This window comes from Pagrus major, chromosome 17, assembly GCF_040436345.1.
Source record: "Pagrus major chromosome 17, Pma_NU_1.0".
NCBI lineage: Eukaryota > Metazoa > Chordata > Actinopteri > Spariformes > Sparidae > Pagrus > Pagrus major.
This window is the reverse complement of record NC_133231.1, coordinates 3,900,643-3,916,816: the sequence shown is the minus strand read 5'-3', so window position 1 is coordinate 3,916,816 and position 16,174 is coordinate 3,900,643. Positions and strand designations below refer to the sequence as shown.

At 38.7% G+C, this 16,174-nt stretch overlaps 1 protein-coding gene across 1 annotated transcript; it reads right to left on the bottom strand.

Annotated features, from left to right (window-relative positions):
* Positions 1-9,496: 9,496 nt before the first annotated feature.
* Positions 9,497-14,406, bottom strand: LOC141012027 (ladderlectin-like). Its single transcript, XM_073485408.1, has 7 exons — positions 14,343-14,406; positions 12,439-12,492; positions 11,813-11,863; positions 11,548-11,639; positions 11,309-11,434; positions 10,083-10,182; positions 9,497-9,570 (listed from the first exon to the last, which is right to left on the bottom strand). The coding sequence occupies exons 1-7, from the start codon at positions 14,404-14,406 to the stop codon at positions 9,497-9,499; spliced, it is 561 nt and encodes a 186-aa protein (XP_073341509.1).
* Positions 14,407-16,174: the final 1,768 nt, after the last annotated feature.

Here is a 16,174-nt window from a genome sequence, read left to right as displayed (position 1 = left end):
AACTATAGGAGAGACAGAGATGAGTCTGATTAGGGTATTCATTGATGCATTTAAAGGTCTAATTAACAGAAAACTTATCTCCAGGATGTATTCATCAAAGGGGCCTTTGCACCACGTATATTAAATCAAGATGGGAGACAGAAGCTAACATACAAATGACTGAAAATGAATACATATCTGTAAGACACAGTCAAGTTCAGGTATCTGGAGGGAATTCACCTGGAAAAACACCTTAAGGTTCTTCATTACTCCCAGAATAAAATAAAAATCAGTAACAAATCCAAATATGGCCATTGCTGGAGAATGTGTGGTAACATGTCTGCAGGTCACTGTCACATTTTTTGGGAGTGTCCTAATATCTCTGCCTACTGGACAGATGTAGTCACAGAGATCAGATCTATAAGCGGCTCAGATCTTGATTTTAATGTCACTGTTATTTATTTGGGGAATGTACCAACTGAGCTGGAAACAAAAACGGCCAGATATTTACTACAAATACTACTAGCAGCTAGTAAAAAAGCCACAACCAGGAAATGGCGGAGTAAAGAGTCTCCAACAATCCTTGAATGGACAGAAATAGTTGAAGAAATGTACATAATGGAACGGTTAACTTTCTCTCTGAGACGTGCTGCTGAAAAATGTGAGAAATACTGGAAAAAATGGAAATATTATTTGAGCCATAAATGATTTCTCTCTTATGTTTATATGTTGTTTGGAGGAGTGTCCTGTTCACTTCTGCACCTGGACCAACAGCATGGACTCTCAGTTATGGACGTTTTAATGACTCAATCATATGAATCAGAAGATCCCTCTCATGGGTTTCAAGGACTAACGGGAACATTGCAATGTAACCTAATCTTTTTTTTCCCCTTTCAGTTTTTATAAAGCATTTCATTATACCCACGATGACCCTATCGCTCCGTCTGTCTGCAATTTTCTTTCTTATTCTGTTCATTTGTTTGTTGTAATACAAAAACAAAAAAACAATTAAAATAAAGTATAAAGACAGAAATATTACGGGACTAAAATCCAACACACTGAACCTTTAAAACAACACAAAGTGGAGCATTTTTCCTTCTTTTGAGGCGAGCCATGACAACAAACTTATTTATTTTTTATTATTTTTTATTTTATTTATTTTAACAGTGTAGTTTGGAATTTTTGTAAAGATTCTGTCCAGTATGTGATCAAGAGTGTTGAACTGTATTCACTTAATAAACAGACAGAATAAATACTCAAAACGTTCTTTGTTTGTGGTGTTTTTGTTTTAATTCAAACAACAACACAATTGACAACACTGGTTCTCAGGATCAACACCTGAACCATTTAAAACTGTTGATTTGAAAAGACTATTTACACCCTGGACGTGCGGTCGAGCTCGTGCACGCCAACACTTTTATCTCAGCAGCTACAGGGAAGATTTGAGGTTAATAAAGTGTGTGAAGAACATCTTTTCAGATCAGTTTGTGATCTCGGGGCTTCTGCAGACTTGGATTACACCAGACGAGCTGTAGGAGACATGTGACGTGTCTTTGGTTGTTTTTCAAACAGGTCAGTCTGCTGTTCTGAGGACTGAAGCCTACACTGTCAGTCCCCATAAGAGTCCATGTTAAAATATCTTTCCAGCAGAAATAAACTATTTACAGCTGGTTTCTGTAGATTATTTATCCCTTCATCTAAAGCTTTTATACAACTCACCGCTTTAAATTTAATTAAGGTTTAAAGTTATGCGCAATTGGGGGCGTGGTCTCTTTGAGTGACAGGTAGCTGTGAACTGTCTGCTGCCTCAGCTCAGATCATTCAGTCACTGATCTGATCTTCACCTCTCATCGTCTTTGTGCTGTTCAAGCCTTTTGGAGGATTTTAATTCAGATACTCTTTACAAGTTACATTACAGATGAGGTTTTACATCTGAACCCTGTGATTAGCTCATTAAATATGATGCAGTGTTACAGAGTTGAATACCAGTTGATTCATTTATTATAAGTCTATCATGTAAAGTAAGTAGGCCTATCCTCCAAGAACACAACCATTTGCCCTTTGTGCTATTTATATACTGTATATACGCCAAAACGTTTGTTGAGCACAGAACAGTGTGCGCCATTAAACACGCTAAACTGTGCTGCCTTGATTAAAAAGCAGCAGTTAACAACAGGACTTCTCCAAAATGAGCACACAATAATCTGTTTTCAGCAGGAAAACTGATGAAGCCAACATGTTTATTAGTCGCAAGTCATGCGTCATGGAGGAGACTGTGGTTACAGGACGCCATCTCATCTCTTCTCAACCTTTTCAATACCACAGGTCAAGTACAAGCTGAGTGCTGACTGAACACAACAGTGAAAAGGCCTTCAAACATATGATCACCTGTGAACTTGAACTCTCTCAGACAACATGTCCGGTTACACTTTAAGTTCAGTTCAAACTGAGCTGCACAGAGAGAGAGAGGCCCTGGTGTGTTTACACCTGCAGCTCATCTCCTCACGTTCCATCGTCTCCAGTGCACGAGACAACAACCTTGTTTATTTTGGCATTTTTCAAAAAAAAAAAGGCCCAGCCGCCATCTTTTCCTCTCAGTTTTCGACATTAAATATGTAAAAATGGATGCCCTCAAACAATAATAACAGTATTTAAAATCACTACACAACCGTGAACACATTCCTCACCTGTCGCGGGACTTTCAGCACATTCTTATCATCGAAATTCATTTTACATGGAGAAACGTCCAGTGTCACCCACAACTGACTTTTCATGAAAGGCTAGCTAAAATGCTAAAATGCTATAATCAATATCCTATCTGTAAATTCAACAATTTACCATGAGTACATTGTCAACTGAACCCATTTCTAGGCCTTTAAGAAGATGTGATAATAAAGATGTCCTACCTGCAGAGACTTGGACAGCAGGTTCTTCACCACAGGGGTCCACCAGAAACCACTTCTCCAGCAGTTAGAGGTGGTCCACGCTCTGCGGTAGGCTAGTTGTCCTCCAGAAAAAAGAAATCCAAAAGGTTTGTGTGTGAAAAAGTGTTCAGGTGATCAGGTAAAATCCAACAGGTTAGATTGAGAATAATCTTCCAGGTGGTCAGGTTTAATCCAAAGGTTTGGTTGTGATGAAGTCTTCCAGTCGATCAGGTTTCCCAGATTCAAACTTTCCAACAGCAGATCCGCAGTAGGTCAACTTGTCAAAGTTTAATGTGCGAACAGAGAAATGAACGAGGGGCTGCAGCTTTTATAGCTTTGGTCAACGTTCTGTTTCCATGGCCTTCAGCGACGCGCGTGCGTGCGTACGTACGTGTGCGTGATGAGTGACCGATTCTGTGCAGCAAATTGATTTATTTAGTTTTCTTGTGTAAATGTCCTCTTTCAATAATATGTCATTTACATGTGTCAATAATGTAACTTCATTCATGCCAATAAAGTTTATTTGAATTGATAGATGTAAACTTTGATTTGTGAGTGTGCAGCAGGTGTTTCTACAAGAGCTCCACTTATAATCTTCACTTTGTGGGGGTCTAAAATAATTAAGGTTAGGGGCAGAGATAAGATAAGCCCCAGCCCGCCACATGTATGGAAGCCCGTTTCCACCGGTGAAAAAAAAGCGATGAAAACTAAGCTTGATGAAAAAATATTTTAATTGTAAGTCAAAATTATGAGATAAAATTCAAATTATGAGATAAAACGTCACATTATTAGATAAATCTAATTAATCAAATTAAGAGATAGAAAATCAAAATGTATCTATTAATTATGACTGTTTTTCATAATTTCAGTTTTTTATCTCATAATTCTGCTTCCTGTGAACATATATTTCTATAAGACTAAACTTTTTGTCATAAACATGTTAAAATGTCATTTCAGACTGACAGATGTTTACAAATAAATAAGATAAGATGTTCATGAAAAGAGGTAAAATATTACATTAAAATGGGTTCAGTGTTAAAAACAGTTCATTATGGATTAAGTTTTGGCAGACTAATAAATCTTTGTCATTGTCTTAATAAAGTTGATTGAAATTCAAACAGGGTTGTTTACAGTGCACAGAAGAGTAGAGTGGTCAGCTCACAATCTAACCTCAGGGCGTTAAGTTGTCCATCTTTAGTTTTTGTTAATTGCATTGGTTGTTATGAACTTGTCAGCCCTATCAGAAAGGTCGAGGGGCGGGAGTTAAAGGTGAACCTATAAATTGACGTTAATGAGGCGATAAGTCCCAGAGTGTGAAGCTGCAGAGAGTAATGAGGTCCAGTACTGTGGTGGAGGCAGAGTTTACCGACGAGTAACGGACATTAAGAAGCACGTATAAGGTAAATGCTTCGGCAAGATGTAGTATGATAAAATGGAGATGCTAAGTGTGATTAGCGCATTAGCACGCTAGCGGAATTAGCATTTATTATTGTAGTAGCAGCTAATGTTACTGTGTGTTGTTACTATGTGCTAATGTTACCAGCTAGTTTAAAGCTCACAGACTCGGTATGAGAAGTAAATGAGCTTGTGGGTGAATTGAAGGAGACTAAGAGAAATGTTAATGTACGCAGTGGACCAGGAAACCCTCTTTGGTCCCGCTGGACGAGTAAAAGTCTCCCGCTCAGCTCTCACCTCGTCTGGACTGTTGCCGCCAGCCTGTAACCTCACTGACTGACTGACTGACTGACTGTTGGCCTCAGCATCCATCGCCCTGCTCCTCACCCTTCACCCATGCTGAGTGCAAGTGAACCGACCAAGCCACGACTCAGGCCTGCAACTGTTTGTTTTGGGTTTAAAAGACTTTTTTAATGTGTGTGTGTGTGTGTGTGTGTGTGTGTGTGTGTGGAGATTTGAGAGCAAGTTCATAACTCAAATCTGAACTTAAAGGACACCTATTGTTGAAACCTGATTTGAACTGAAGTGTTTAATGATTTGTCATGTGTTTAAAATAATTTTCTTTTATAACTCAATTCAACATTTGAATTTAAAGTACTGTCTTTGTGTCATGTTTGCTCTTAATTTTAACCACTCTCTTTTGTGCTTTTGTATAGATTTCCAAAAATCGGTCAGAAGCCTTCTCTTAAAGCGCCTGGAACCAAGTCATCATTGTGCAGAGGGCCGTTCAAGCTATGTATGTTTCTGATTGAATATGCCATAGTGTATGTGTTAACGGGTTGTTTTTCTGACTTTATTACCTCATCTTAGGACTGTGAACAGTGTTGCAGACATCAGGCCCACCTCAGAAGTCACCACCCCCTCTCCCAAAGAAGAGGACGACAGTGTGTGCTGTCAAGGCTCTGGAAAAAGAATCGGACGAGGCAGTGCATATGCTCGTGAAGTTGAATACAACACCCTGTGATGAGAACACCCCACCTGCAGTGTATATAATCGCCTCTTCACAAACTTGTTTTACCAGACGAGTTAGATAACCCGTATATTAATGGTGATATATTAACAGTACCCACTTGTATTAGACGGGACCTCATCAGAGCAGCTTGGTTTCCACGAGTGACCAGAGCTATCCACTTTAAGTAAACTTTATAATCTCTGTTTAGACATGAGTAATTTGGGACCTGTAGAACAACCACATCTTGAGGCATGCAGAGTAGATGGTGTCTGTAACCTGGTGAATGATGGATTTGACCAACTGGTTGGCAAAGTAAATTTGAGGAATTAAGACGGCATAACAAAGATTTGGAAAAGTGAGTAAAGAAATAGCTGTTAAAACGGCATAACAAAAACTTGTTAAAAGTAGTCCGGCAAGTAGATCTGCTGCTTTGCATAGACGTGTTCAGACAAGTGTCGGCCAGAAATCTCGTGTAAAGTGTCAAGGCTCGGTGTACTCTCTACTTCACGACTTGATGGGAGTGCTTCAAAAACAAATATTCATATCTCTAGGTGTGTCATAGTGCTCGTTTATTAGTTGTTAACATGGCCCCTCTTAGAAACATTTTCATTTTCAAGCATAATAGTAATTTCTCTAACAACAATCATTGGAATCAGTGATTCCATGATTCTGTTTTCCAGGTCGGTACTCAGTAAAACTTACAAAGACTGATTCCTCCTAAAGTGTACAGTAGTGTATTGTAGTTGTAATGAGTCAGTTGTTGAATTTTTGATGTGTGTCGCCGAGTCGAAGAGCCGCAGTTATAACCGCGAGGTGCCGGCCTTTGGAAACAAGCTAGCGGCCATTTAGCATGTGTGTACTGTGACTGTGTAAGTGTGATTCTGTGTGCTGGTGTCCTCACTCCCTGGCATGTTTTTATTTCGGTTTTTGAGGTATCCTGACATGTTATGAAAGATTGTTAATGTTAAAGGAAGGGACGTCTACTGTGTATAACTTAAAGGGGAGTTACTCCTGAAGTTATACAGGGGCAGTTATGTCTCGTCTGTGTTTTGAAGATGCATCATGAGTTGAACAGTTCTCCCTATGTGTATTGTGTTTCATATTTTGACTCTAAAGTCATCCAAATATTAAACACCAAAGAGGGGTTATGGTTTACATTATTGCATTGGTATAATGGTGGATTTCTTGAGTTAAAACAAATACATATAAGTAAAAAGCATGGTCTATTCTTTGGACATGATTGCACTTAAAAGAGTGATATTTATTTTTATAAAGACATTTCTGTGAATGTGTGGGATGTTGCCCACTGATGTGTGGAAAACTATGTATGTAAATTTAAGCTAACAAATGGACATTGAAACATGATTACACTGGGGAATGTTTGCTTTATACTATGATTTTGGAAATTTGTAATAAAGGAGACGGAGATTTGGAGAAGAAGATGGCGGTTCGCTCTTTTATTCACTGATTCCGTGATTCTGTTTTCCAGGGTTTCATCAAGGAGAAGTGAGAGCAGTGAACCCCAACAACACTTATCATTTTACTCCAGTTACTCTTTGAAACTCATAACATGTTGCCATAACTGAACGAACATATGCAAAGTTATTGTTCTACTGACAGGAAATAAGAACAAATAATACACTACAGTTAAACAAAAGTATTTGGTCGTTGGTGTGAGTTATAATTAAGGGAGGGATTAAGATATGACATTTTGTACATCACTGTTTCATCGTGCGGCAGTCTCCTCTTAGAACCTAGACACTTAGATCCATCCTTTAAACTTGGCTACCTGTGCCAAGTGGGTTACACTAGCATGTTGGAATAACCTTATAGGCTTTGAAATTTAATCATTTCTGTAAATGCTTTGGAGAGAATAATTAAAACTGACAGCAGAGCAAGTATTTCAGGGGAGCTTATTAATGGGACAGTATTTCAGCAGAATCAAGGAAACAACGGGAGTGGCTCATTTTGACTATCTTCACATAGTTTCTAAAATGGGAATAGATATTAAGGATAAAGGATATTCCTAAACATCCATCCTGCAATAAAGACTTTTTAAAACTTTAATCTTATGAAGCCAATCCAAGTAGGAACAATTGCAGTACATTCCACACAGATCACAACATTAAAAAAATAATAAATAATTACATGAAAAATGGGTTTAAAAAATATGATTAAATGACATGAAATTCAAGTTTCCCCATTTGCAGTAATGAATGTGATATAGGCCTATAATTTGGGTTCAAGAAAACGAGCATTATCTCCAGATAACGAGAAATCAAAAGGTTGTTCCCCTATCAACTCCACCGGCGAGTCTACAGAAATCAACTCAAATCTACAAAGATATTGACTTGAATGTCGAATCTACAAAGATTGACTTCAGCGACGGATATCGACTCCAACATGAATTCCTGGAAAATTGACACAAACATCAAGTTCATAAAGACTTCACAAAAGGTTAAGTGTATTCTGGCATAATACATCTATTCCATTAAAGATAAGAGTGTATCATTGTAGTGATGGTTGTTTACATGCTGGCCTGTGCCCCACGTCTTTTTACAGCCACTCAACAACCACCCCATCTGCTGCATGCGTGGAGAGGACAAGCACACCAAATTATGTCATCATGTGGGAGCACGTTGAAATGTGCATGCCTGGGCCTTGCCACAACCATAAGTGCAGCAGAAATGTGCACAGGACTTTTCCTGATGAAGATGAGGTGACAAGATAGGGAGGATCTCTTGTCTTTTTGGAGATAAACATGTAACTCAATTAATGCAAACTGAATTGAATTGAATTGAATTGAATCGAATCAAATATCACTGAGAGATTCTTCCTTTAATATGCTTTAGGACAGAAGGATTCAGTGGGCTGGAGGATTATGTGAAATATCCAGTTAAGTAAGTTAAGCAAGAGTATGTTCATTAAAATATGCAGCAACTTCAAGAAAGGTCCACTTAAATGAACATTATGTAACTTGTGTACTAACAGCTTGAAAATCATTTTGACGGTACAGTGACTGGTTATAGGGTGAATGGTGTCTCTGTCTAAGCCACTCCGCCCCCATCCCTTGTTTCTGCACTATGTAACTTCAGTGAGAGGGTAGGATCACAGAGTTACATACATGTTTACTTTTTTCAACACATAACATTGTTATGACGTAATGAGTTTTGTTTGTAGTTAGCACCTATACAAATACAAACATCTGGTGGGCCAAATCAACTCTCATGGCGGGCCAACTTTGCCCACTGTTAGCTGCCCTGATCTAAAACATCAGCATGTTGTCTGCAGTAGTGAGTGCATTAACATGCCTTCAGCTGTTTCACCCAGCGATTCATGCCTCCACTCCACCAGAAAGTCTGAAAATAAAGACTACAGACAGGTATGAATAGATTAACCTGATGAAAGGAAATTCAAACTCTCAGTGCATGTCTTTAATTCATCAAAATGCATCATGTAAGCTCAAGTAAGACGGGTCTGAAAACTGGATTTTGATAAAGGGGCCGTCTTCAAGACAGATTATAAAGCACCAAGTTGAAAGCCCAGTCATGTCAGTTGATTTGAACTTTTGGGGACCCCTGTATCATCCCAGGGCAAAAGAAAGGCACCACAGGGTTCACGAGGATCAGAGGAAACAAATCACCCCAATAGAAACTAAAAGAATTAAAAACATCCTCCACAGTATATATACGTTTATAATTAATGCATTAAAGGGTTAAGGGCGAGTATGATCATAAAGAATTACATGTATATATACCAGTTCTGAACCACCAGCCTGTCAAAGTCAAAAGCCTGTTGCTTTAGAGTGGGTCAAAAGGCAAAATGTCTCTCTTGGATATTCAGAGTGCAAACCAAAATAATACTTATCTGGGTAACACAACAGCAAGACAACAGCTTAAGTATCTTTTTTATTGTTTTGTTCGGCACATAAAATAACAATAAATACACAACTGCTACAACTGCCTTACATTTCAAACTGCTAACAAAAAGAAAGAAAATAAAACTACAACAAAGCACTTTATAGTATATGGATGTGGATTAATTTGTGCTGAGATTTTTGTTGCATATGCAGGATTTTGGTCTAGCATGTGTAAACATGTGAGTGAAATGTAGTCTTAAACAGTACAAACAGCATCTTTAGTATCATCTGTAGAAATCAGCAGTAACACAACAAACATTGTGATGACTAGCAGTTTGGCTTCACCTTGCAGACGAAAGGGAAGGGCATGCTGCAGCCATGATTGGACCAACCTTTGGACACTGCAAAAACATCATCATCATCATTATTATTGTCAGGTACTATATGGCAACAACGTGAAATGTTAAGCCTAGTCCTGCCCTACTGTGCTGTGATTGGCCAGTACTTGATCTGAAATCAGGAGACATAGTACAAAGAGCAACAGTCAATGTAAAGAGGAGGTTTAGGTGTTTAAATGGGCCAAACACAGCACTTTCACTCAGGATACTTGGATTTGTATCCCATGTGAAACCAAGTAATGACTTAGAATTGTGTTCAGTTGCAGTTTGGTTAGGTTTAGGCAACAGAACTATCTGATTAGGTTCAGGAAAAGTTTGTGCTCAAATAGAGCCTTTGACCACATCAAGGCAACAAGTACTAGCCAGTCACAGCACAGTGGAGAGTGCCTACACTAAATATAATGCAGGAATGAAGGTCATATTGGTACAGATGGGCTGTCTCTGTTCTGTACTGTATGTCAACTTTATCTTTCACCATGACCAGCAAATGACTGTGTGGGGTTTTCTCTTTTTACCTTGAGTGTTGAGCTGTAGGCACTGGTATTGGTTAGTTGAGCTCACTGCATCCCAGTTTTGATAGTCGAACACTGAGCCATCTCCCCATCTCCAATCCCCCTGTAAGAAATGACAGTTAAAGTCTCCATCATTCAGTTGGTTTTTTTGTCTTTCTACATGTACACTTTAAAGTTTACGTTTAAAGCACATTTGTCTATTTAAACCTTTCTGAACCTTTCACTGTTTTTTGAAGCCTCAGCAGCAAACCTGGATAAACTCACTAACACTGTACATCTTATCATGTCTTACATCAGCTTGTCTGAGGACATCTGTGCCGACTTAAAATGTAATATCTACATATACCCAAACAACAAACCCTGGTTTACACTTGGGGGCAGCTTTGTCTGGCCAAGGAGGAGGAACTGGAGACAGAATCCTGTACAACCAGGCCAGAAACACAGCTTAGAAGCTATGCTGAAAAGCTTAAAAGCTGAAAATTGCTGTTCAATGAACAGCTCTACTGGAAACCCTCCTCCACACTGTGGACACTGCACTGGCCCAGACACATGCACAGACTTTGCTGAACTTCCTATTTTAAGATTAGGTAAAATGGTAACACATGTAATAGCCAAAGGAATGTCACAGGTGAGAGTCCCCCCATGGCATGCATAGTCATCACAAATCATAATTCAATTCTAGAAAAATATTACAAAATTGTTAATTTACATCTAAGGCATAGTGATAGGTGAGTGTGGGATACATGTTCCAGACTTTAAGGATTCATATAAGTGCTGTAGTTTACGAGAAAACTCACAAACATAATTAATTTTAGGCACCAGATCCATCCATTTGGAACCATCTGGGGAGTCACCCTCATAGACTCTGGAGACTACTCAACTTTAACCTAAAGAATGATCTTTTAGTAGTTTTTGTTCCTAAACCTAACCAAACCGCAACTGCTTGATAATGTTAATAACAGTCCAAAAGTCATAATATGTCATAATATGTGAACTGTTTGTCAGCATGCTTTATTTTGAAAGTCTAACCAGACGTTTCAGTTTTCACGCCTTTCAGTACAAAAATTGATGCTAGAGGGGTAGGTAGAGCAAAATAGTGTGAAAGTTAAGGCCACTAACCAAGCTGCTGTACTTGACAAGTTGGGAGTGAACTTGTTGGCTTTGCAAGGTGACCGCATATAATAACCAAGGGTTTTTGAAAATCCAGACTTTTTAATGTCTGTACAAACCTCAAAGTAGTAACCTCCAATCCAGGCAAAAGCATGACCACCAGTGTTGACCATACGCTGGAGGAACTGATACTCCCAGATGTTGTGGACTGAGGCTAAAGTGCCACCAAAGCCAGCACAGAAGCTCTGCAGGACAAGAAGAGGAGGTTGCTTTGGTTCTTTTCGAAACAATATAATGTATTTTTAAGTAATGCTAAAAAAAGAGACCTTTTCTTTCATTATGAGTATTATGTTATTACCTCAGCGTTTCCCCAGGTATCAGGGTAGTTTTCTAAGAAGTAGCAGGAACCCCGAAAACTAAGCCATCCATCAAGACAAAATTGGAAACGAGCTAGAAAAAACAATAACAATAATTTAAATGAATATCAATATCAATATTATATATATATATACATATATATATATTATGGTACATCTCACAGGAACACAGGCTGCTGCTATTTTTTTATTATTATTATTGTTATTATTATTATTATTATTATTATTACCATTTGATTTTCTTACCTTGACGTTGAGCTGCTCTGTTGGCAACAACAGCAGTGTCAGCAACCAGTTCTGTAAAAATCAACCAACCAATGTATGAGGTTATATATTTATATTTATAATATATATTTATATAGTCTTTGTGTGAGCTTTCACTCATTATTCATCATTTTCTATGTAGACATAACTGTACAGAAAGATAGACAGAAAACATTTTAAAGGTCAAATGTGTTATTTTTTTGTAAATTTACTTTGCAGCTTGTAAGACTCCGTAAATATGGTGGCATTAGTTGATAACTTTATAAGATTTTAGGTGATAAGGTGCAGCAGATTGGTTTATTGCTATACAGGCCTATTGCCTACCTAAAGGAATGAATTAATAAGGTGACAATGTACTGTCCCCTTCACCTTCAAGTTGACTTCAGCTCAAGCAAGAGTATTGTCTGTACTGTATTTAAAATGGGAAACTGAATCAGCAATGATTCACTAAAACATGGGAAATGTCTGACATGATGATACTAGGTGCTTCATGTTACAGTAATGACAGCTGCAGTAAAGTGAAGATGTTGGAGAAAAATACATAGTGACACATAATGAGATGTCATCTAACTCATCAAAATGGAAAGTTTAAAATATGTGCCAATTACCTTGTTTTGGTTCAGATTTGTCTTCCTGTTCTACTGCAGCAGCAGCTGGACCAACTGACAGAAAGAAGGGCAAAGATAGTTAACTGTTTTTACAGTTATATAGTTATGTACCAGAGAAATCAGGAACAAAGACCATTGGGGCTTTTCCACTGGCACTTTTGGCAGCGCTGAGTCAAACTGTGCTGCACTGATTTACTGAATTAAAACGCGCTGAGGAGGGCCAAAGCACACCCACCCCACCTCCAAGCAGGCTGCGGTGACGTCTTCTGACCGTGGCAGTCCTCAAAACAAGTCGAGCCGAGCCAGAACATGTGTATGGAAAAGCCTCTGAATGTCTCACAGATCCTTTTCCTGTTGAAGCCTCACTGTTTGCCCCAATAGTGTTTGTGTCGTATCAAATAGTGTGAACACCTCAATTCAAAAACAACCTTTTTTTCCATGATGAAGATGATTTGCCAACGAGATAAAACTGACTTCATTAAACATTAACTAGGACTTAATCTGCATCCATCTTCATTTTTGAAGGAAAAGGTATGAAATGAAATCTCTCTTCACTTTTGTTGAAGAACATTTAATCGATCTTGTAATCTCAGTCTCCCTCTTGTCAATGGATGGCTGCATAATTCTATTCCTGCATGTCTGCTTCATCTTCCTGGTGACTTCACACATAAGCTGCGCTCCGCTAACAATTCTAAAGCCTGGAGCTAGCTGCACCCCACGGCTGTAGAAGCTTGGCCAACATGTTAGGAAAAGTAAATGATAGCAACAGTGAGGCTTGGACAGAAAGGCGCAACAATACTACAACTACTACAATACTTAAAAAATAATGCAGCAGAGAGAAACAGTGAGTGTCATTGTCAGGAAAGAAGACCTACAGCTACAAAATAGCTGGGAAGAAAACTGTGATTTTAACCAAGCCACCAGTTACAAAGGGCAGTGGTGCACCCTTAGGTATTATTTGCATCTCACAACAATGTGCCATTGCTTACATATGGGGTTCCAGCCAATAAACTGAGCTAAGTTTAACCAGCTAAGTTGGAAAAACTCCTGCTTAAGACATGTTTGTTTAATTTGGAGTGTTAGGCATGTTATTCCTGCTAAAGCACGCTCAACAGGCTGTACTTACTACACACATTTCATGTATCTATGTGCGACATCTACTAATTACTGAAAACATTTTACGATTTTAGGCTTTAATAAAATATGCTGATCTGTAGCCAAGTGTCTTGTTCTACTCATGCACTACTTATGCAAAAATGTTGCATATGGTTGTGTACAAATAATTATAAACACTCATGAATATAACACAGTCTAGAACGGATCATGTTTCTCGTTGGCATGTATCGACTAAATGAATATCACCTCTGCAAAGCTGTATTTTCCTCATATGATCAATAGCTGTGGCTAAATTTCAGCATCAGTATAACCAACAGGATGACATTTTATTGGAGAGCAGTTTCCTGAAGCTTGATCGACTAAAACCAAAGTGTCAGGAGTTTTAGTCAAATAAAACTGATGAAAAATAAAGAGAATGAGGCTGACTAACTACGACTAAAGCTGACATGGATCTAAAGCAAATCCAAAAACAAAACTGACAAAATTTACACTTGTCTGAAACAAAGTGTATATCAAATCAATTTTATTTATATAGCCCAAAATCACAATCACATTGTCTCAATGGGCTCTACAATCTGTACAGTGAACGACATCCTCTGTCCTTAGACCCTCAATTCGAGTGAGGAAAAACTTGCCATGTTGAACCCTCATTCGATCCCTCCCCATTACCTATACTTTCATTATCTCTTTACCTAGAAATATGTTTCAATATATCATCCTTCATTTCACAATTCTAAATATGTTATGAATTGGTACAAGTATTTGAATGTACCAGTATTCTGCCTCACCTGTTGCACCCCTGATGGACAGAGCAAGACAGAGGATAACAGAAAAGATCAGTAGAGTCCTCATGGTGAAAGCTGATTGTTCTCTGGTGGGAGATGGATGCTCAAAGATCTGCAAATACAAAAGGAGGCATTGTGGAGAGAAAAGAGGAGAAAATAAAGTCAGACGAAATGTAAGAAAAATACATTAACACAAAAGAGGAACACAGGAGCATCATGACTTACAGAGAGAAGCAGCAGTGAGTAAATCTGAAGTGGTCCGCAGGTATCAGTGTAGTGGAGCAGTGATGACAGGAGGCTCCGTGTTCTTTATATACACATGGATCAACACTGAGCCAACTCCTTCAAACAATAAAACCTGTGGACTTTGCCTCCTGTGTCAGCTGTGAGTTACAGTATGTTACAGGAAGAAAAAAATGTTTCTTCCCGACAAGGTGATTGAATAACTACATCAATCAAACTATATGGGTCAACAAAGTGGTGGAATTTCCCAGGAATAGTGTTCCTGTCCGTTGTTTTACCCTGCTGCCTAAACTGGAACACAGGGATCTGGAAGAATTGGCTATAACTCGAAAAGGAGACAAACATTAAGACCATTTTTCCAGTCATGTTAATCAACATGAAGAGTCTGATAATGTAGAATAACACCACCCACTGTTAGCTTTTACAGAATTCAATTCGTCTTGTGTTCCGTCGCCATGAAACACACCTGTCAAGTGCAACAGCTTGATTTGTGATTGTTATGGAGCCAGCTCTCTGTAGTCTAGTCTCTTTGTTCCCATTGAGTCCTATTTCATCCATACCATTTTCCTGCAACGGGACACTAGTAAGCTAGGAGAAACCTTAGGTCTAAGATCAATATAATGCTCTAGTTTTGACAGGTGCAATGAGGCTGACTCAGTCAAGGAAACTGTGGAGATAAACTACCCACGAAAAATAACTGACATTTGCTTCTGGGAAATAAGATACAGTACCCCACCCCATCCAAAGGGAGTCTTCATGGTGTATGGAGTAAAAGGGAAGACAGAAGAGTCATGAAATTTTGAACCGTAATGTTCCACTATGTTTACAAGCTTGTCTCTGACTGTGTCTGTCTGCTGTTTGGTGCCGAGCAGGTAGTGTGCTGTGGGATTATAGAGCTGTTCTCAGAAGAACACCTTCCTTCCTCCCCCTTCCTTCACCTCCCACGCGCCCTGCGCTTTCCATCTCTGCTGTTCTCAGCAGCAGCAGGTGTTGCGAAGCACAGAGGAAGCATCTCTCAACAAAGGAGATAACGGAATAAAGTTACCCTATGGTGCACCACCTCAAATGACAATGTAAGAACATTGAACAATAGGTAAATGAGAGGATGTACACCTTGGCTATTATTTGCTTCAGTAACTAGCAGTTAATAGTTAACCAATAGTTTACCAATATAGACTCATTAGTTACTAATTACGTAATCATTAGCTACTCTTTCTTTTTGTATACTTTCATATAAAATGATCCATAACACAGAGTAGTTACTGACTATTTTGGAGGAGGAGGAGCAGGCAGATGGTCCAAATCAGTGGCAGCAGGACGGTTGATCCAGTGTGGGATTCGAGGCGATCCTTGGTACTGGAAACACATGGCAGCTGGTTCAAAAGGAAGTCGACTGAAGCTCACAATTACTTTTAAGGCATCAACATCACTAATGCTAAATAATATGACTTAGATATTAATATTGGTGTATATGCAGTGTGAATATAATTGTTTAAAACATTTGCTGTCTCTGGTCTGTTGTTAAAGAAATTATTATTATTAACTGCCAGGAAATACTAAGTACCTAATCATTAAGAATTGAGAGACTAGTC

What these genes read in the sequence shown, in the direction of transcription:
- LOC141012027 (XM_073485408.1), bottom strand. Translation starts at nt 14,406, where the DNA reads ATGAGGACTCTACTGATCTTTTCTGTTATCCTCTGTCTTGCTCTGTCC. An exon ending in GTCCATCAGGGGTGCAACAG is followed by an intron (nt 12,493 to 14,342) that starts GTGAGGCAGAAT and finishes TCTTTCTGTCAG; the next exon opens with TTGGTCCAGCTGCTGCTGCA. An exon ending in CAGAGCAGCTCAACGTCAAG is followed by an intron (nt 11,640 to 11,812) that starts GTAAGAAAATCA and finishes TGTTTTTTCTAG; the next exon opens with CTCGTTTCCAATTTTGTCTT.